The sequence below is a fragment of the Vitis riparia genome, chromosome 8, assembly GCF_004353265.1.
Source record: "Vitis riparia cultivar Riparia Gloire de Montpellier isolate 1030 chromosome 8, EGFV_Vit.rip_1.0, whole genome shotgun sequence".
In the NCBI taxonomy this organism is placed as follows: domain Eukaryota; kingdom Viridiplantae; phylum Streptophyta; class Magnoliopsida; order Vitales; family Vitaceae; genus Vitis; species Vitis riparia.
In genome coordinates this window covers 10070095-10093412 of record NC_048438.1, presented here as the reverse complement: position 1 = coordinate 10093412, position 23318 = coordinate 10070095, and the positions used below count along the sequence as shown (strand labels likewise).

The 23318-nt window shown below is 33.0% G+C and overlaps 1 protein-coding gene across 2 annotated transcripts in view; it reads left to right on the top strand.

Annotated features, from left to right (window-relative positions):
* Positions 1-16802, top strand: part of LOC117920526 (D-alanine--D-alanine ligase) — a 28689-nt gene extending 11887 nt beyond the window's left edge. The window contains exons 10-24 of one of the 2 annotated variants that reach the window (XM_034838121.1): positions 3188-3274; positions 3520-3729; positions 3820-3867; positions 4618-4872; positions 6367-6473; positions 8371-8615; positions 9861-9929; positions 10019-10083; positions 10288-10457; positions 10955-11033; positions 13286-13541; positions 13953-13998; positions 15602-15710; positions 16249-16311; positions 16435-16802. In XM_034838121.1, the coding sequence (XP_034694012.1) occupies positions 3188-3274; positions 3520-3729; positions 3820-3867; positions 4618-4872; positions 6367-6473; positions 8371-8615; positions 9861-9929; positions 10019-10083; positions 10288-10457; positions 10955-11033; positions 13286-13541; positions 13953-13998; positions 15602-15710; positions 16249-16311; positions 16435-16515 (1890 nt within the window). In that variant the 3' untranslated portion in view covers positions 16516-16802. Of the gene's footprint in view, positions 1-3187; positions 3275-3519; positions 3730-3819; positions 3868-4617; positions 4873-5067; positions 5119-6366; positions 6474-8370; positions 8616-9860; positions 9930-10018; positions 10084-10287; positions 10458-10954; positions 11034-13285; positions 13542-13952; positions 13999-15601; positions 15711-16248; positions 16312-16434 lie in introns of those variants that run through there. The other variant, XM_034838122.1, reaches the window with a different exon arrangement.
* The last annotated feature ends 6516 nt before the right edge of the window (positions 16803-23318 follow it).

Below are 23318 nucleotides of genomic sequence, written 5' to 3'. Positions count from 1 at the left end.
AAATAATATTTGGTTTTGGATTGAATTTTGTGTTGCTTATCTAAGCTTTTTATATAACACGAAATGTATGACATCCTTCTTTGGTGACCGAAAAAAAATACTTAAATTAACCAATTAGTAATGACATTAAGGGAAAAAAAAAGAGATACATTATCACTTGCTATATCAACCAATTTAAGTAGCATTATAAGTTTCCAAAATAAATAAATGAGTTAGATAGATTGGGTGTGATCAATCTTTAAGTGCTTGATCTAACCTATACACAGTCGAATCCAACCCATTGCTGCTTGTTTTTAGAAGAGAAAAAGAAACATAAAAAACATACATATGTAATTAATAAGAAGTTATTTTGCAGAATGATGATACAAACATGAGCATGTGATGATGGAATAGCAAATGAAGTTCACATTGAAGACCTTATAAGATAGGAATTTGGATAAGCTATTGCTTATAATTTGCGGTTAAAAAGAGAATGCAGCAGCTAGTTATGAGAGATGATAATGTGTTTACCATAAAAAAGAATATAGGAGGAAATAGACATATATTCTCAAGGAGGATTACAATGGTTTTAATGCTATTCCAAAATTTGATGGAATTGAATTAAGTTTAGTTACCTTGGAACTAGAAACAACTAATGAAATATGATATTGGCGGATCTTTAGGAGTGGAAGGTTTGAATTAGTTTAAAAGTCAAACTTTGTATTTTAGGAGATTTTAAATTCAGTTTCCTGATTTCTAGGGATTCTACAGGTTTCCTACTTTTCTACCATTTTTTACTAAATGTACACTTGTATATATACACTTTTAGTGAGCAATAATACTTTTCTTTACAATTCTTTTTCATGGTATCAGATCTACCAAACTAGGGCTCATTTTTTCTTTTCTAGAGACGTTTGTACCTATTTTATTCTCAGCATTTGGCTAGAGATTTTATTTTTGGGTTCAACGTCTGTATGTCAAGATCTTAGTATTCGACTAAGATTTTTTTTTTCTCTCTCTCTGCTTTCATCTTCTTTATCTCCGTGTTCTCTCTTCTTTGAAAAATGTCGGAAGGACCTAGGATGGCATCATATGAGATTTCTTTAAACTTGAACATATTGAATGGAAGCCTTGACAACCTGACGCTTCAGATCACTACAGAAAAATTGAATGGAAAAAATTTCTTAGAGTGCTCTCATTCTAGGATACAAAGCATCCTATTGCCCATTTTCTATCTTTTTAGAAAATCAACTCAAAGTACAAGACTTTTGTAGCAAACCTGTCAAATGAGACTATCCTAAGGAATGTTGAAGAAGCTTTGAAAGATACAAAGTGGAAGGAGGCCATCAATGAGGAGATCAAAGCGCTATTGAAGAACAACATTTGGGAAGTGGTAGACTTACCTAAAGAGAAGAATACCGTGGGGTGTAAGTGGGTGTTTACAATCAAATACAAGTCTGATGATACCATAGAGAGATACAAAACACTTCTAGTCACGAAGGGATACACACAAAGTTATGGGATTGACAATTAGGAAACATTCACTCCGATTTCCAAAATCAATTCCATCCAAGTCTTATTGTCACTAGTAGCTAATAATGACTGGCCCTGGCAGCAACTAGATGTGAAGAATGCGTTTTTCCATGGAAATCTAGAAGAAGTGTTTATTGATTCCCCTCTTGATTTTGAAAACCACTTTGGTGTTGGTAAGGTGTGCAAACTTACGAAATCTCTCTATGGCTTAAAGCAATTACCTAGAGCTTGGTTTGAAAGATTTAGTAGGTCAATTATTCAATTTGGCTTCCAAAAAAGCTAAGGTGATCATACTTTCCTTATAAAAAACAAGCCAGGAGGAAACTAACAATCTTAATCATGTATGTGGACAACACTATCTTGATAAGGAATGATGTTGAGGAGATGACAATGATCAAGTTGAAGTTTGCCAAAGAATTCGAGATCAAAGACTTAGGCAATTTGAGGTATTTCCTTGGCATTGAGGTGGCGAGGTCAAAGAAAGGTATCTATGTGTCACAACAAAAATACATCCTTGAATTCTTAAACGAGATTGGAATGTTGGGATGCAAACCTGAAGCTATGACCATCAATCCTAATCATAAGTTGGGCGTTGACCCCTTGAAAACACTTGTAGACGAGGGATGGTATCAACGATTGGTGGGAAAACTGATTTATTTATCTCATACTCGACCTGACATAGCTTATGTCGTTGGCCTTGTTAGTCAATTCATGCACACTCCAATGAATTGTCATAGGGAAGCAGTGACTCACATTCTTAAGTACTTGAAACATACTCTAGGCAAAGGTTTTCTATTTGAGAAACATGACCACTGTTGTGTTGAAACCTATACCAATGCTGATTGGCATGGTTCACTCATAGACAAGTGTTCTACATTAGGCTACTACACTCTAGTTGTTGGAAATTTGGTTACATGGAGGAGTAAAAAATAGCATGTGATCTCTTGCTCTAGTGCCAAAATAGAATTTAGGGCTATGGCTCCTGGGATTTGTGAGCTAATGTGGCTCAACACTCTTATGAAATAATTACATGTAAAAGTGGATGAACCTGTGAGATTGTACTATGATAACAAGACAGCAATAAGTATTGTGCATAATCTAGTACAACATGATAGGACAAAGTACATTGAGATTAACCAACACTTCATCAAGGAGAAGATTGACGAATGGGTGATCTGCACAACCTTCATAGCCTCCAAGTCACAACTGGCAGATGTGTTCACTAAGGCATTACTTTCTAACACCTATTCTCCCTTAATTGACAATCTGGGAATGTTGGACATCTTTGAACTAGTTTGAGGGGGAGTATTGATGGATCTTTAGGAGTTGAAGATTTGAATTAGTTTAGAAGTCAAACTTTGTATTTTAGGAGATTTTAAATTCAGTTTTCTGATTTCTAGGGATTCTACAGGTTTCCTATTTTTCTGCCCTTCTTGACCAAATGTACACTTGTATATATACACTTTTTCTGAGCAATAAAATCCTTCTCTCTGCAATTCTTTTTCATATGAAAGAAACATTATCTAGATGGTTAGATTCACCTAGGATAAAAGAACAAGATGTATGGGTGGTATACTTTAACCTAATGAATATTAGAATAAAAGAACTAGATCTATTGGTAGATGCTTTAACCTTATGACGATTTTGGATTTAATTCTCTGGCATCAAAAACCAGGTGGAGATTCAATTGCATGACAATGCTGACATGAGGGAGAAGGATGCAATATTTAATTACCGAAGGAAGTATCTTCCAACACAGCAGGTAAGCAAAAGTGTGTTGGTACTTATTCTGTTTGGACCATATTAATTGTTACAATCAATATGCCATTTTCTGTTTCTTTACTAATCTTGTGCTAGGCAGTCTGTTTCTCTTGTGCAAAGTAGGAGAATCCTAGGTTATTTAATTGTAGCTCGTAGCCTATTGATTTTTATTGTATGATGTAGTATATTTCTTCATTGTGCCTTATTTCATTTTCCTACTCTGAAAGGTTCTTGTACACTTCATAGGTTGCATATCACACTCCACCTCGTTTTCCTATGGATGTCATTGGAAGTATTCGGGAAGGAGCGTCTCTACTCTTCCAACGGCTTGGCCTACATGATTTTGCTCGAATTGATGGTTGGTTTTTGCCTTCTTCTATTCATATACCATCAGCTTCAGAGAAAAAGCTTGGAAGGACTAAATCGGGTACTGTTATCTTTACTGATATCAACCTGGTAAGATGACTGTTTTATTTTTCATGTGTTTGATTGTTAGTAATGATTCTTCTTTCACATACCATTATTAATTTTTACATATATATTTAGATAAGTGGAATGGAGCAGACCAGTTTTTTGTTTCAGCAAGCTTCAAAGGTACTTCTGATTCAGATTACATCATAGTGAAAAGTTGTAGATATTTCCATGTTTCTTGACTTGCAGTTGATGGATGTGTCATGACAGATTGTTAAAAGATTTAGTCATTCAACATCCTGATCTCTCTTTTACAGATGGAAATTGATGAAAGCTACTCTTTAACTTTAGCATGTTGTAGGTTATTATTATTAATGAGAATTGGTTTCTGCTGTCATAAAATTTGTCAATTTTCAGTTTGTTTCATGTGTGAAGCTCCAAGTGCCACATTGTTGAGAGTGATATTTAGTTCCTATAGTTTCTTCATTAATATAGCAAATCCAAACTGCCATGCTTCTTGTAGGTGCAGTACAAGAAGTAGCTTTTCCCATCACCACATTCTATGAATTGAAATAGGAAAATCCCAGATCCATGGTACTCTGATAAAGAAAAGTTGAGCATGAAATAATTAACAATACGAGAAGTATGAAAAGCATGTTGTTCAAAAAAACACATAATTTCCTTTCTTTAGTTCATTTATTCTGAAAATTATTTTAGGAAGTTTTGCAGATTTTCTGACATTGTTATTCAAGTTGGGACAAGATAATTCTTGTAATATCTTGATAGTTTTCCCATATGCTTTTCCTGAAGCTAATAATGGTACTGCAAAAAGTTTATATATTAAGAATGCTCTTTTTATTTTTTAATTTCTTTTGAGTTTGCAACCATCACTTTTTATGCCACAGTTACACCTCAAAATGATCTTATGCTCAGGTTGGATTTTCTCATTCAAACATCCTCCGGAGTATTATTCAACGTGCTTGCTTGCGGTTTCCAAATCTTGCATCATACACTAGCCTATCAAGTCTTTTGCTTAGAAGATCAAAATCCTCACAACTTATTGAAGCATTTCCCAAGACTAAAGATGTTCGTAAAGTTTTTGTTATTTTTGGAGGCGACACATCAGAGCGCCAAGTATCTCTTATGAGCGGAACAAATGTTTGGCTCAATTTGCAAGCATTTAATGATGTAAGTTCCACTACGGCAGACCTTAGTTGAAGGGATTTTCATCTTATAAAACAAGGTTCAATTATACTATTCTAGAACTGCTTTTAGTGTTTGTATGCTTTGATGTATATGTATGAGGTCTACCTACTGATATAAATTGTGATTTTCATGAAAATCTAAAACTGCACATTCATATAGGAAAACTATTAATTTCAGGTTGGGATTAAGTGATTTCTGTGCTGGAGTTTTTATACTCTTTGTTAAGAGGTATGTGCATGCAAGATCTGTTATTTGTAGAGGTTTATCTACTAGTACAAATTGTTACTTTCATGAAAATCTACATTCATACAGGCATAGAAAGATGTGTATGTAAGATTCTGTTATTTGTAGAGGTCTATCTTCTGATACAAATTGTTAGTTTAATAAAATTTAGAACTTCATATTCATATAACTATACAAAACTGTTAACGTTCAGGTTGGGGTTTAACTTGGTGATTTTTTTAGTGGAACATTTAATATAAGCTAACATAAAGAATTTAAGATGGCAAATATAGTTGTATTCATGCCACTGTTTCATGGATCATTGAGGATTGATTTCTACTGAAGGTTATGGAGCAATAAATCTAAATTATCAATCACTATCACAATTCAGATGCACATAGATCATTCTGCTATAAATTGCTGGTTTGTTTAAATGCTGATGGAGTCAGTGGTATTCATGCCACTGTTTCATGGATCATTGAGGATTGATTTCTACAGAAGGTTATGGAGCAATAAATCTAAATTATCAATCACTATCACAATTCAGATGCTCATAGATCATTCTGCTATAAATTGCTGGTTTGTTTAAATGCTGATGGAGTCAGTGGAGTACAAATTGCTCATTTGTTTATGTGCTTGTGGAGTTGGCGGAAGACTTTGTTTGCAATGATCCTCAATTTTGACTTCTAAGGTTCTCTTTCTTTATTTATTTATTTTTTTTGTACTTTTGACATGGTAACCATTTAAAATCTATATTGATCACCTTTTCATATACTGGAAAAGGCTTAATACCTTATTTGACTAACCTAATGTTTATTTCGGAAGTCCTTTCTGATAATTTCAAGTCTTTTAATTAGCTTTTCTTAACATCTCTGATTCTTATCTACTTGGAAATAACTTTTTTATATCTTGCATGAACACATAACTGTTCTTTGATATTCAAGGCAATATTTTGGAGAAACTTGAATAGTAAAAGAAAGAAATAATAGGAGAAATTCCCTCTTCACTTTAAGGAACTTACAAGTTTCCCATTTACTAAGTATTTGTGTTTCACCATTTGTATTTTATTTTCATGTATGTGAAACATTCTGTTAATTTGAAATTTTAGCAGTTCAATCTACAAACTCTCTTGGATAATCTTTGGTTCTTCAGCTTTATTGGTTTGTAAATGTGTAAATACAAACATTGGTTTTCATTTTGACTCAAAGTGCATGATGGGCCAATTACTCAGTTTGACAATTTTGATCACTGCAGCTTGAAGTAATCCCCTGTTTGCTTGCCCCTGCTAGTGGTTATTCATCTAAAACAGACATGGATGAAAAGGAACTTGATGTGAGGATGAAAACAATTTGGACACTACCGTAAGTATTATTTTTTGCTTTTACTATACTTGTATGTTGCTTTTTTACATGCATATGCAATAATTTCTTTATGTAATCTTCTACACTGTTTCTTTTTCTTCAGAATCTCAGATATGTAGTTATTTGAAAATTTATTTAATTTTTTAATATGGCTATTAAACACCTAAATTTAAATAAAATAAATTTTCTCAAAATTGCACTTAATGGACCAGCTGACCTTGAAATTGGGATGGGCCAATCATCTGTCTGATTTGACACCTTTACTGCAAGGATTTTATTTGTCTATTTTTTTTTCAAGAAATTGGATAATCAAGCTAACCTTTCCTGATCTATTATTATTTTTTTCTTTTTAATGATATCTCAATTTAAATCATGAAACTTTTTGGTGTCAATAGCTGGGTGGCGAACGAGCTGGTCGAACTGATGAACCTGAAACCACCTCTGTTTTAGGATATCATCACCAATTCAATTTCCATAATACTGGTTGTGATATTGTTAGGATTAACTTATCAATTTAAATTACATAACTTCAAAATGTAATGTGAGCAAACTATCACCTAGTTACATAGATCTTTACAACCCTGTGGATAAACTGTTATTTTTACTAAGATTCTTTTTTCTCTCTTTTCACCACTGTTATATGATAAGATATTTTTTTTGATAGGTAAATTTTTGTCCCTGTTAGGACTTTAACCTAGGACCTCCCACAAATCCTCCCCAACCCTTCACCACTTGTGCCAGGCCTCAAGGGCTATATGATATGATATTCTTCCTGGAAAGTTTTTCTGTTGGCAAAATGTGGTATAAACTCATGCTCCAATGCTGGGTCCTTTTATCGTATAGTTTTACACAACGTTTTTAAAGACCATGTTATCAACCAGATGACATTTTTCCAAATGATGGTAAGGCAAATGTGATATTATGTAGTGTGGTGAGTATGGTGAATGATGTCATTGATGTTGTCATACTGCTGATGGTGATGGTATGATGATAAAATGGTTAAAATGGCTATATTGATCATAATCCATGACAATTATGTAAACGTGATGCTGAAAATGCTATTGGCTGATAACAAGAAGGTTCTTATTTTTCTATGTTTCTTATTATACTCACTATAAATTGCAAAACAACCTTGCACCATTTGATGCCTGTTACAAATATGGTTAATGCAGCAATAGCCATCTTTGGAATGAAAATTAAATATTATTTCACTTAACTCAAGGTGAAAGATAGACAAAAGCTTAGATCAAGTGGGCTGGGAACATATTACTCCTGGTCTAGATAGGCTGGTTGGCAATAGTGAAATGTAAACATGGTGGTCATGATGGTCTAGAGCTTGATTTCTAGACTATTAGTGGAGTTTGTGTTGGGTCAATTCAGATCAATCTGTTGTTTGATTGTAGTCATGATAATGGAGTTGGCCCAGATTCAAGTAAGTCCAGTTTAATGTTGTGTGCTTTAATTTAGATATTTGTTCTTGTTCTCTGCCAGCAACAGTTTATCATTTCATGAAGTATATAATTGAAGATGTAGGCCTTGAGGTACTGCTGATGCAGTTACTAGCATAACATTTCCAATGTTCTAATTGCATCTTGCTGGGAAGATTTCCAGGTTTGTCGTCTTGTTGGGTTATGGCTTTCTGTACTCATTGTTAGATCTATCATTTCCGCGGACCCTAGATATCTTATTATGCAATAATGAAGGGTACTCATTAAAACTGTTTCACTCATAATGAATGATATAATATTCAAATAGTGTGCCTTAAGATAGAAATTATGAAGCTTTTGTGCTGACAAGTATTATTAGTTGATTAATCATACGTTGATTAGGAGGTGTGATCCTTCTTTGCCTTCCATATTTTCATTTCATTCAATATATTCTTTATTTTTGGATACAGTTATTCCCTTGTGCTGAGACATACTACAGAGGAAGTTCTTGCTGCATGCATCGAGGCAATTGAACCTGATAGGGCTGCATTGACATCTGAGTTACGGAATCAAGTGATGAATGATCTCATGGAAGGTTTGAAGAAACAAAGTTGGTTTACAGGATTTGATTTAGCTGATGAACCACCTGTAAGATATTCAGTGGAGCAGTGGGTCAAGCTAGCCAAGGAAGTTCAGGCAACGGTTTTTATTGCAGGTACCATTTTTCATCCATGTACTTGCTAGTGATTTAGCACCCGTATTCAATTTTGTGTTTTCATTGTTTATTTTGTGTAAAGGCACAACTTGCATGTCGAAAATGATCCATTCCTATCCTTTGTAATTTTTGTATGTGAATGCTGCAAAGATGGATGCACTCTGTATTTGCACTGTAGAGATAGTTTTAAGAACCCTTTCAAGAGTAATTCATATCTCTGAACAGGAAACTGAGGAGGATGATTAAACAGGGCCACCACTTACTTGGGATGTTTGCAGATTGGTGTCTTAAGTTCAACCAGTTCCATTATAACTATGTTCACTCTGCATTAATAGATTCAGATAACATGGATCATCATCTTTGGTTGTGTTTATATTGTAAATACAATGCCCTTACCAAGCCTGGGATTTTCATGTTGATAATCTTTTTGACAGATTATGTTGAAGCATTCAAGCATGTTGAACTACCCACCATATGACAGTTCTAAAAAAAATCATGTTTTCATTTGTATGATGGTAACTTGCTCCGCAGCAAAAGTAGCCTGCACTAGGTTCAGTGCTTGTATATGCCATCTGTAGTTAACATTTTCAATTGGTATAATATTTTTCAAATAATGTCTAACTATTCTCTTGTATTGTGAACTTGTAAAACAGACAGATTGAACTAAAACAAAATAATTGGGGTAACTCCTTTTGTCAGGGGTTCTGAGTCTACCACATCAAACCAACTAGAACATTTTTTGTACTTTGAATCATTAGGTAAATAAAAGGTTAGGAATGTTTCTTTGATCCTCTGATGCCGTATGAGTGAATCTCCAATATCTCTTTGGCTTTCTGATGCTTATAAATGTTGTTTCGTCTTTCAGTGTACCATTTGGTGCAAGGATTACTTCACCGATTAGACAGTTTGAGTATTCTAGAATGGTTTATTCTGTATTCTTGTATTAAAGCTAATTTTAGTCAAATGTTGAGAGTTAGATTTTGACATTTTCTTTTACTGCAACTGATGAGAATGCTAAGATTAATTTATAAATTATTAATTGGCTGAACGTAATGGGCTTTTCATCTATTTGTGGTTGTTGATTCTGAGTCTTCCCCTTCATGTCTTCATAGATAGTTAGCTACTGGGGTAATTAGAATTTGACTCACATTATATGCCAAAAATTAATAGAAGAATCTGATCAACCTGCATGCAGCTGAGATTAGCATTCAAGTGTTAAGTAAGTTTTGTCTGATGAATTTACAGTGCATGGAGGCATGGGAGAAGACGGAACACTACAATTTTTGCTCGAAGCTGGAGGAGTTCCTTATACAGGTTCATTCTTACTAATACTTGGTTTAGTTGACTCTAATTTCACATGTTATATATTATTTGTTTATATGCTATTTCTTTTTGAATTTTAGGTCCTGGTGTAGAGACTTCGAAGATTTGTATGGACAAAGTTGCAACATCTCTTGCTCTCAATCATGTATGGTAACTGATTAATATGATATCCTTAAAGACAAATGAGGCTTTCTTGATACTTCTCCTTATTATTATTGGTTTTGATAAATATATCATGGAAAATACATTTAGAATCTCTTAGTTATGGCTTTATTTGGAGCTACCATCAGTCGTCTATTCTGAATATTTTTGCCCATGGTAAATCATTATAATATCTGGAAATGAACAGCTGGAAAAATTTGGAGTTCTCACTATAAATAAGAAAGTGCTGAGAAAAGAGGATCTTCTCAATGCACCTGGACATGATATATGGCATGACTTGACCTCAAAGCTTCAGTCCGAAACATTATGTGTTAAACCAGCCAGAGATGGATGCTCCACTGGTGTTGCAAGATTATGGTAGGTTTATATCCTTTGCTTATTGCCATTATGTGTATGCTATTGTATGAGAAATAAGCACGTCCACTGGGGTTGCAAGATTCTGGTATGTTTATAGCCTTTGCTTATTGCCATTCTGTGCATGTCATTTTATGAGAAATAAGCACGTCCACTGGGGTTGCAAGATTCTGGTATGTTTATAGCCTTTGCTTATTGCCATTCTGTGCATGTCATTTTATGAGAAATAAGCATGTTATGTGCTGAAGCTGCTCAACTGGTGTCACAAAGACATGGCAGATCATGGCTAGCTCATACCTCTTGCTTATTGCCATTATGCTTACGTCATTGAGTGGTTAAATTCTCAGCCAACTTGTTATGTGCTTAAGGCCTATCTCACAGATACCTCTGCCTATTTTAGAATTCTGTTATTGTTGATCTATTTTCATTCACGTTGCCTATTTTAAAATTTTGTTATTGTTGTTCAATCATATGGTAATAGACCTTTTTTTCTTGATCAGCTGTCTGGAGGATCTTGCAGTGTATGTAAAAGCATTGGAGGAGTGCTTTCTTCGGATCCCTTCCAATAGTCTCTCAAAGGTCTACAAGCTAATCTGCTTGCATGGATAAACTCTTCATAACATTTTGTCTAGAAATAAATTTACAAATGTTCTCATCTTAGAATATATTATATAAAATAATTGTTTCTCGGGCCTCTATGCTCTGCATGTTACTAACAATTTTTGTAGAATAGGAAACAACTTAGACATCAGCATGTACCTAGAGCAAATTGGACACAAGTTGGTAAGTTGGTGGAAAAAAAAAGTGATGATTTATGTGCATTTGAGCAAAACCTGTCGTGAATGGAGGCTTATACATGCATTTAACTTCCACCTTCTAAATCATGAATGACTGAATTAGGCCAGACAGGTTATTGATCTTTCATTTCACTTTTAAATAACAGATGACCAAGAAAGATTATTGTATTTTTTTCCCATGGAAGTTAAAGTTTTGAGCAAAATACACGAGATTTAGTAATCTGGTGTTTTCTGTGGAAAATGTGATTTCCATCCCTTCGTTTACAAGGAAACTGCCATATTATGGAAAGGTTGCTGCTTTTCCTTCAATCTCATTTACAGTAATCCTAACTAATTGAAGCATAAGTGAGTTTCATGTCAAGTGCATCAAATGTCTGGGTGATAGAAGAGTTAGCAGTGATTGCACTTCTATTCTGTTGAATTGTCTTTTCTGGGGATTCCCTTGGTGTTTATGCTAAGCCTTGGACATGCATCCTCCATTAGTTGCATGGAACCAACATATCTACTTTCCTTGGAAGAATGACAGAAAAAATTAAACACACCTATTAAAAAAATGACAGAATAAATTAAACACATTATGATCTCACCTTGCCCTTAGATGTTATGCTTGAGAGGGCATATTGTCCACCTGACGTTTGATTTTTGTACACATACTCTCTCTCTCTCTCTCTCTCTCTCTCTCTCTCTAGCACATTGTCCACCCAAAATTTGATTTTCTTTGAACAATCTCCCTCTCTCCAACCTGGCGTTAGGTTTTATCACTGATGGAGCACCATATCTACCTAAGTTTGATTCTTCTAGACAACCACTCTCTAGCATATTGTCTACCAAAATTTAATTTTTGCAGACAATTGAATATTATAGATTATCCCTCTCAATTTGATTTTATAGAAATCTTCCTCTAATCCCCCACCTGCACCCCACACCCCTTTTCTCTCTGAGACAAACACAGGCTTGGTGATATTTGTATATGAAAACTCTTCATAGTGATTTTAATTTTATGATGTTTGATGTTTCCAAAGATTGATGTGGCATTTATATGGGAGAAGATCCATCTTCTACTTAACCTATGATATGAAGAACATTGTTTCAAAACAATTGGTGTGTCAAAAACTCACATGAACCATGTCTATTGACAATTGGCATGCCCAAAATTGTCGATACTACCCTGTATCAATATTCATCACCAATACAACCCCCTGTGTCTGTATTTATCACCAGTGTGGTTACTTAGAAAAATATCAATTTTTGGTCACTCATCAAGCTTGTGTGTTACAAAATCTATTACATGGTTGTTACTTTATAATGTCATTTTTCATGGTTTTTCTATGCATATAGTTGCCCAAGCAAATTGATCAATGTGAATGCCTATATTAATTGAATTCACAGCCACATCCATACATCCATGCCCTATGCCTATATTTTTAGGACCTTGAGAGCTTTCTGAGATCTGATTCAACTCTTGGGGTTGACCTGTTTCCATGTCTGCGAATTATAGCTTGAATCATTTTTTAGGTAATTGTTACTGGTTTAAATCTGAAAAACATACATCATGTCATTACTTGTATTGAATACATCAATGAACTTGGGATTGAATGCAAATAAAGCCGAGCTTTGCTGTTGGCTGACTAATATGAACACTACACCAATTTGATTGGATGAAGAAAAAAGAATGAAATAGTGAGAGGGTTCTTTGATTAAGTTATCTTTAAGTGTTATCTGTTAAAGTATTTTCATTGACAATCTTCCAGTTACTTCTGAGTTCAAATCTGAGTAATTTTCTTCTGATTTCCTAGACATCCATCAAATAATTGGTTTTATTTATTATGACGTTTTCCTCCATTTACCTGAAATATTTAGATCCTTTTCTTATACTGTTCTTCTCCTTCTGACACATTAAGCGTTCTTGTCATTTAATTGTTGCCAAAAAGATGTTGAAGTATGGAATCATTTAGCCTTTATGCAGTAATTATTGAGTTTTCACATTTTTACTTTGATGTTCTTACTATTTATATTCTATTTTTTCAATTATAGGCACATGGGGTGATTGAGATGCCAAACCCTCCCCCAGAGCTCTTAATCTTTGAACCTTTTATTGAGACAGATGAGATAATTATCTCATCTAATGCTGTGAATGATAATGCAAATCGCCTCATCTGGGAAGGACATAGTAGATGGGTTGAAGTAACTGTTGGTGTTGTAGGAAAGCGCGGATCTATGCACTCATTGACTCCTAGTGTTACTGTGAAGGAAAGTGGTGATATTTTATCTCTTGAGGAGAAATTCCAGGGTAATCTACTTTGTTTTCGGTTATCGCTTGCATTTATAACAGCTTGATCTATCTGTTTTGGTACTTGGGAAATTTTTTTAGAAAAATATAAGCAGAATATGGATTTTGAATCCTAAGTGACACATACCTGGACCCATGAGGGATCACAATTTTTAAATCCTGAATTTCAATGCTACTGCCCCTACCAAATTTCACTGAACACTCACGTGTGGTGCTGTAACATGACAACATTAATTTTGACTTCTGACATATACTGGAGACATGTAGACATGGTATTAGTTTCATTGCTTCTGTATGACTATAAGAGCACCTTTTTTGTAAGTTTCTTCATTGTTCCTTCAGTTCAGGTGTTTGAATTGCTTGCTTTTTGTAGTTAAAGATCTCTTAATGTAGATATTACTTGCTTAACAGGTGGAACTGGCATCAATCTGACTCCACCCCCATTATCAATAATCAGGTCTGTTCAGAATCCTTACTTCATAAATTTAAGTCCTTTTATGATGATCAGCATTCTGTTCTGTAATATCATATGCTTCCAACATGGTAATTCTTTCTCATTATTTTTTCTAAAGGCGTCAGTAGGTTGACAAAGTTGAGAATCCTTTTCTTTTAGAGTTTTAGATAAAAAAAAGATCTACATTTTCTGCTGTTAATGTCTTTTGGATCATTGTATACATTTTGGAAATAGTAATGTCTTGAGTCTTATAATTTTATTGTTGTTGATGACAATAAAGAGAAAATGAAAAATGAATTCTTCAAATTAATTTCATTGAGTGCCTTTTAGAGAAAAATTATATAGTTCTAGAACAATGTTACCGATGTTTGCACAGTCATATTGATTAAATGTTAATCTGGTTTTTCCCTTCTTTAGTATGATATTTTTGAAGTTTCCATTTAACTGGATGTGTATTCCATGTTTGTACTGAAAGTAAATAATCCAGTAGGGTCTGTAATTATGGTTCAAAGTATCAGCCAAGTTGTATCCAACCCAGCCACAGCTGCACTGTCCAAATATCTGTGGTGGTATGACACAGTTCAGCAATCACTTGGCTCCAACTCGGGTATAATCACTTGACTCAGTCAATTTGTGGGACAATTCAGAGTCACAACACCATGACTTGGATCTATTGAAAATGGAAAAAATAAATAAAAAAATTCTCTACATTTCTCAAAGATTCCCTAATCATTCAAGAAAAGATGTCTCAATATATGAGATAGAACCAAAAATTCAAATTGATTTCATTTGATTTTTATCAATCACCTTTCTATTATTTTCATTTTTAATTTTCAAGATATACCAATTATCAAAATGGTATGAGGTATAAAATGGGGTATGATAATGTTTTAAGAATTTTTAATTCCTAACACCATCATAAACCAATTTAGATAGTGTCTAATATGATTAATTTTTATTTGTCAATTTGTTGAGTCAATCTAATTGTAAATATTTTTCTTTGACTTTTATTTTTTTTAAGACTTTTTTGAGCTTTTTAACTAACATATTCTGTGTAGCCTTGTACTGAAAACCATGCTTACCAAACCTGCCAAATCAGCAACCATTACCACGACTTTGAACCATAGTTGTAATTCTTTGGTTGACTTGTCAATCTTTCTGTTGCATTTTAGTTTGGGTTCATATGAAATGACAGATTAAAAAGATGACTTTATTATTTAAAGTAATTTTCTCTCTCTCTCTCTCTCTCTCTCTCTCTTTTTGTTTTTGGTTAAAACAAAAATTGTTACACTAGGGAGTATTGAAGTTGCATTTGTGATTTCTCCTTCACTGGATAATTTTGATGCCTCTAGCTCATATCCAGTAACTTTTTCCATTTGAATTGGAGGAGTTTTATTAGACGTGTAAGTTTCATTTTCCCACTTGATACTTAAGAGCAAAACTAGATTTGTTTATAATAGAACTTTTGATCAGAAACTTTATTAGTTACTGTGTTTCAAAATGCATTAGCCTTCACACCGGGTCTTACTTATACACAACATTTATTTCTTCATTCTATGTTTTTGTTAATGTTTTTTTTTTTTCTTTTTCCCTTTTCTTGAAACAGTAAGGCAGCTTTGGAAAGTTGTAAGCAACGTATTGAACTAATAGCAAACACTCTGCAATTAGAAGGATTTTCACGTATTGATGCATTTGTTAATGTTGACAGTGGAGAGGTATGTAGGCTCCTTCATATCATAGGATGCACCTTCTCCTTTTCTTTTGATAGATCACTAACATGAGCAAGTATTATGCTTATTGTTTTATTTATGTTAAACAAAGAATGTATTTTCCTGCACACTCATCCATAACCATATTCTTGGCAATGCCAAATAATGATGAGTACTGAAATTCGTTTCCCTGTTTTTCACAATGCCTAGTGTTTGGATGGATGGATGCATTTCTTCAATCTTCCATATACATACAGTTGTGTTGATTTTAGAAGTTATATATTGTGTTTTAGAGACTTTATTCAGAGATGTAGGTAAAAATTATTGGCTTGTGGTGTCTGGAAATCTCCATGCAAGCACAGGATGCTGGCTGATTTAATCTTGATGCCAGTGTTCCTGTTTTGGGTAAAGCTGATTTTCAGATGCATCCTCCATTCTATTTGGTGTAGCTGCTGTGATTAATTACTTCTTCATTCTAGATTCAAGCAATATCTACTTTTGGAAATGATATCTGGGTTTCTGGTTGATTTGATTATTTTTTCAGGTTCTGATTATTGAGGTTAATACCGTGCCCGGAATGACGCCTTCCACTGTTTTGATTCATCAGGTAATGAATGATATCTCCTTTCTCCATGATGGTCTTTCAATGATTCTTATGGAACACACTCAGAAAAGTACTAGTTGCCAGTGACTCCTAACCTGTTTGATATTTGTTCTATATACATCACAGGCACTGGCAGAGGAACCTCCCATGTATCCTCATCGGTTCTTCCGTACCTTGCTTGATCTGGGTTCAGAGAGGTTCATATAGAAGTATTTGAAGGACATCAATGTCTTGATAAAATAACATTGTGGTTTGGAACATCGTTTTGGGCTTGCAAAATTTATTTAAAAATAGAAAAAAAAAAAAAAAAACTTGTGCAAATGTTGAATCAGGGTTGGTTGCCCTGACGCAGTGAAGGGATCATGTGCAAGATCCGGCCCAGAAGTTTTTATGGACCCTCCTGCCCAAATTTATATACACAAAATGTATATATCAAGCCATATGCGCCTACACTTGAGCTCTTGATTAAAGCGATTGAGTAGTCGATCTCAAAATCCAATTTTCGATTAAATTCAAAATGCTCAATTTTTAATTCCTTAAAAACCTCAAATTTCCAAAACAAGTTTGCTAAAACATGGGGACTTGGACTTGGACTTGGACTATTTACAAATCTCAAATTTCCAAAATAAGTTTGCTAAAATATGGAAAAATAGGAACTCTACAAACTAGCAATTCTAGTAATCTAACTTCGAACACTTGAGTGTTGGATAAATTCACTTAAATAAGAAAATGTTAATTTGCTTATGAATTCTTTATCTTGAAAAGTGAAGAAGATTACTTATTCAAATTGATAAATTTTAGAGAATGATCATAACAATATACATAATTGAGAAAAGTAAAGCTCTAGAAATTAGGAGATTGAGAAAAGATTGGGCCTCACATAATAAAATCTTTCATCCATGGACTAAGGTTTTAAATGAAATCATTAGTAAAGTCAAGTCTATTGGAGATAAAAGAAATATATGTTATGTTAACAATTTTGAAACTCCATTTACTAGAAAAACAACATTTGTTAAATCCAAGGAGGAGCCTTTGACTTTGGAAGCTTGTTCAGGCATAACTCCTTGTCATATACAATTGTTGTAGTACGTGGATTACTCCATTCCAAGCCTTGGATCATGGGATGCATGCTACTACAATCCTAAGGACATTAGATCTAACCAATGAAAATATTAAAGACAAATACAATGGGATTTCAAATAACTTTGTTCCCATACCCTAAATCTTGTTAGCTACATGTTAATATTCCAAACACTACTAGATCCTATGCACAATGGAAACAATTGATTTTAAAACAAAATGTGGATACAGTATTATAAATTAGGGGTGCTTACCAAGATTTGAATGTTCCCAAATTGATTCCTTATAGTGAAGAATGTCATTAAATGTTCCGCTAGTTGAAGATGTTCTCACAAACTAGTAGTTGAAGATGGTCTCACAAACCATTGATCTTTCATCCTATGACGACTCCTTGAACCTTGACACAAAAATGGTGAAAATCTAGAAGGTGGAAGCTAGGGTTCTCTCTTTGGAGCGTAAAAGAGACTGATTGAAATTTAAAAGCTTGAAGCCCTAATCTTTAAGGGGGTATTTTTAGGCTTCTCATTGGGTTTAAGTAACTTGAGCTCATCTTGAACTTGTGTCGCTTAATTTAGCCTAAAAAGGGTTCTAATTAATTATTTAACCCAATATGACTTCAATTAATCAATTAACCCATTTTAAAGATATTGTTCACCAACTCCTATGCAACCTTACATAATTATTAAAATGCCCTTATGTGCATAAGTGAACCAAGAACCAATCCAACCTTCATAAACTATGTCAACAATGTATATAATATCAAACAAGGATCACTCAAGATTACTTCTACCATCTTTGAGTTATATATCCGCCTATTATGTGATTAACTGACATGTCTTAGCTTAGAAAGAACGCATGTCAAATTCTACTAAAAAAATTATTATGATCATAAATTTCCTAATCACATGTCTTTAGGATCACCCAAAGGGACATACTGTTTCAAAGTCTATGAGATATCATGGTCCGTCTATTGAGAATACCTGTTGCAACCAACTTCCATCAATAGTAACCCAATTCATAAGGAATTTATAACTATTTCAAGATCTCACTTATAGGTCAAAGCCCATTCTAATTTTGGCACAAGCTTAGTATTCTTTTAAGTTTAAAAGACAATACAACATAACAACTTGGTGAAGTTATGACTACTTGATAGTCTTATGTCATGATTCACTGTAGGTCATATCCAATATGTAACAATTCGAATTGAGCCCTATAAAGCATAACATGATGTAACAAATTGAGATTAATTTATCAATTTATTTATTTATGTTTCTTGGTTTCTCATTTATTATTCTATATGCATTAATTGGTTGTTTGAGCATACATGCTCATATCTCTTATATTGTACATGACTTAAGTGCATTAGGAGTTGTATAGAGGATATAAGTCATGGGTTCCTTGTAAGTACATAAATTGTCCATAGTTAGTTAATGGATTTGGGCAATCCAGTAATAACTGTAGTGCATTATCTCTTAATAGGAGAGATAAATTGTGTTGGTCGCTAGGATGAGTTTCCCATAATTAGTGTTCTAGTGTGTATAGTTACATATTGAACATAACCTACAATGAATCATAACATAAGGCTATCGATTGTCATGATTCACCAAGCTATTATACTTCATGGGCTCTCAACCTTGAGAGTTGAGTTTGTCCCAAAGTCAATAGGAGGATTTGACATATGGGTAAGACCATAAGGTGGTCACATATCCATATAGATTGGGTCATTGTTGATCGAGGCTAGTGGCAATAGGTATTTTCAATGAAGGCACCATGATATTTCATGAGATTGAATTAGTGTGTCCTCTTAGATGATCCAAAGGACATGTCATCTAGAAAATTATGGTCATAACATTTTATTTAGTTGGAATTTAACATATGTTCCTTGGAGTTACAATATATCAATTGATTACATAATAAGTGAGATCTGTAACTCAAGAATTAGAAAGATAATCTTGATAAATAATAACACAACCTTGTTATATTATAGATGTTAGTTCATGGGGAGTTTGCATGCACTGATTTAAAAAGATTATGAATGGGCATAACACAAGCTTAGTCGAATAAAAGTTGGATGAGATTTGGAGCAATTGATGTTTGACCATTCGGATTGGGACAAAGTAACAAATATAGTTTCATTATATGAGTCATATACGTGGTACTTCAACTTATGGCTTCTGAAGTTGTTCCCACAATGTCATTTGTGTATGAGCTTGTGCACGTGATGAAAGAGAACTTCATTCATCAAGGAGCTGGAGATTGGATCTTCAAAATAATAAAATATCGTTGGGAGAAAACACTAAGACATCCACTTCATGTAGTAGGTACTTAAGCATTATCCAACTTTATAAGTTTTTAGTCTTAATTTATTTAATTTCTTCTTACAAAATACTAAATCTACTTAATTTTATTATAGCATACTTCTTGAATCCAAGATTTCAATATAGATGTGGAGTTTGTAGTAATCCAAAACTATTTCAAGTGGTCCATGACATTTTTGCAAAATTAGACTCAATTACTAAATCACTTGGTTAATTTGGAAATGAGATAAATAAAAAATTATTATTTTACTCAATTTAATAAAACAATAATTTCATTCATCAATTTATTTGAATGTTTACTAATAAATATGATATTAACAAATTAAATGTTGAATACATAGTTTGTGCTTTTTTGAGATGCAAAGAAAGGATTCGGTGATCGAGTGGTGATTATAGCAAGGTCAACCATGGTGCCCAATGAGTATTTATTAAAAAAAAATTTGATTATCAATATTGTAAATTCACCACATAAGTATTTATATAATTATGAATTTGGTTTCAATTGAATGGTGGTTCATGTATAAGAATCAAACACCTACATTGAGGAATTTGACCATCAAAGTTCTCTCACAAACTGTGTCATCTTTTGTCTATGAAAGAAATTGGAGCACGTTCACTCTCATCCATACAAAGCAACAAAATCATTTGGCTTACCCTCGGCTAGAGCAATTAGTTTTTTGGTATTATAATATGAAGCTAAAGTTACACGATATGGAAATAGAAAATGATTAAGTTGTTGAAAAATATTACCTTGATCTTCTTGACATTTGAGTCGAGATGGGTGAAGAAGGAGATAATCAATTGTTCTAATGGGTTAGGCCTATACACTTGGATGATGAAGTTGAAAATCCTGATCCACAAATTGTCATTCATGCTTGAGAATTTGGAGTTAATGTTGAATGTGTGTTGTCTGAAAAAGTTCACTCTAAAAGTTTTAGCAAAGATGTTGAGGATTCATTTCAAGCAACATTGAATTCCCGCCAAGAGGTTGACTCCACAAGTGTTAGCCAAAGTAGTAGACCTAGCATTGTTGGTACTTCTTCTAGTTACGATGGTTCAAGAGGTTGAACTAATGATGGAGGTGATAATGCAAGATGAGATATTAGGGAACACTAATAAACTCAATATCCAATAAGCCAATTTACCTGTGAAAATTATTTCACGCACTACACACAAGATGAAGACCATGGCTCCAGAAGAGCTGGTCAAGGCATATGAGCTATTAGGAAGCCCTATAGAGGAAGAGAACGAATTATGACACCATATAATGAGGAGTTACTTTTAGGGAGTTTTGAATTTAAGTATAGAGACTCGATTTAATGACTCCTCGAATGAGGCTAACATTTACCCTCCTTATGTAATGAGTTATGATCAATCTTCAAGTTTAACCGATGAAGAGTATGGTATGCTGAGTTACTCCCCTTCTGCACAAATGTCACACCAAGTTCCATATTAGATGGAAGGAAGATTTAACATGAACACATGGGTGAACCTTGAGTATCCTATTCATATAGAGGCAGTGGACAAGACTCAAAAGATATATGCATGACATGTTAGAATTTTTAACCAATATTATCAAGGCTTAATGAGTTGGTACCAATATTGTCTCCAACAGTAAGACATGATTCCTTCATCTACCAATTCCATTAAACCACATCATTCCTCATTTTGATACTAAAGGGTCATAACAATGTAACACAAATTATTGATATTTAATGAAATCAAGTATTTCATGTAGCTTCAAATGAGTGTACAATTACAAAATTAACTTTTCTTATTGACCAATATGATCATATAATTACATCTAATATCACAAATCATATCATACATATATCAAATTCTTCAACAAGCAATATTTAAATATTTATTATACTTCTAATTACATTGCTATGAGGTTTTTCTTACATTTTCATGAGTTTTGATCAATTTTAGGCTTACCGAATTTTTTTTCTAAAATATCTGTTGATATATCTTCAATATATCTATAAAATTGAAGCACTGATATATCTGTAATTACCAATATTTTTATCATTAGAAATAATGCAATCGGTCAACTGCATGGTCAATCAATGCCCAAGCAAATACATATAATGAAAAATCCTATGCTTTTAATTGAAAGTCCCATGCTTATTACATTTTATACTTTGGTGCTTAATTTATTTTTGAAATCCTTTTAAATCCAAAACTCTTTCAACAAGTTCCTAGTTTCTAAATATTATAAGATATACTTCATAACACATTATTTTTCAAGAAAAAGAGCAATGCTTATCATTTAGAAAAGTTAGCCAATAGTGAATTTTTAAATTATGCAATTATGTTGATTAAACCTAGGCCTAACTTGCAAGTAATTTTAAAAAATTATGCTTATTGTTGAAAATTCCATTAAGCTCTTCCTTCCTAATTTATTTGTATTATAGGTTCGTGTTGCCTATATTCACTCAATGAAAATCATTAAATTGCAATTACTTATTTTATTATATCAAAATTCTATTGATCATCTTTGCAAAAACTTTTGACTAAGAACATTCTTTGTAGAAGAACTAGAGAGGTAATAAGTGGGAAGTTATAAAAGTTGAAGAAGTAATTTTGGGAAGGATAAATTAGTAGTTATAAAAGTTTAAGGAAGAAAAAGTGTAGACGATAAGAAAAATAGAAGAAAAATAATTATAGAGGACGATAATAATTATTAATAGTTACAAAGGAAAAGTGAAAATTGCTCTGAGGAGACCAAATTCGTAAAGAAAATTTATTTGAGAAGACAACAATTATTAGATTTATTAAATTTAAGGTAGAAAATGGGTGATGTAAAATGATCAATTCTTTAAGGAGTTACAAAACTAATTATTGACATATAAGTATTTAGGGTAAGAAAAGGTAGACACCTTAAGATAATAATTATTGAGCTACCAAATTAAAGGTAGAAAAATGAGTAGTATAAAATGATTAATTGTTTAAGAAGGATATGAATGAAAATAATTATTGAAATATGAGCATTTAGGGTAAGGAAAAGTAAACACCTTAAGATAGCAATTCTTAGGTTGTCAAATTACTGGTAGAAACATTGGTGATATAAATTGATTAATTGTTTGAGAGCATAGGAATAAATATAATTATTGTAATATGATTATTTAGGTAAGGAAGAGTAAACACACTATTTTTTTTTCCCTAGATTGCAAAATATAAATATTAAAATAATTATTAGGTATTTGGGGTTAGGAAAAGATCCCGCCCAACATGCACAAATTTTTAAAGGAAAATAGGAATAAAAAAATATTTTGGGTTGAAAATATAAATGTTCCACCAAGTAATGATAAAAAATGTCTAACCAAAGAAATACTTATTTTGATATGAATATTTTAGGTAAAAGAAAGTAGACATATCTTTTACATCACTAATGTTCCAAAGCTACAAAAAATAGATTATGTAAAATGATCAATTATTAGAGAATTGAACAAGAGTTATTACATCTAGTATGGTTATTTTGCTTAAGGAAACCTAGACGAGCATGCCATACTTAAGAGTAGAAAAATGGAGGATAGAAAATGATTAATTGTTGAAGAAGCAAAATAGGCATTTTAGGAAAGAAAAAGTAGATCAATGATTGAGATTTTT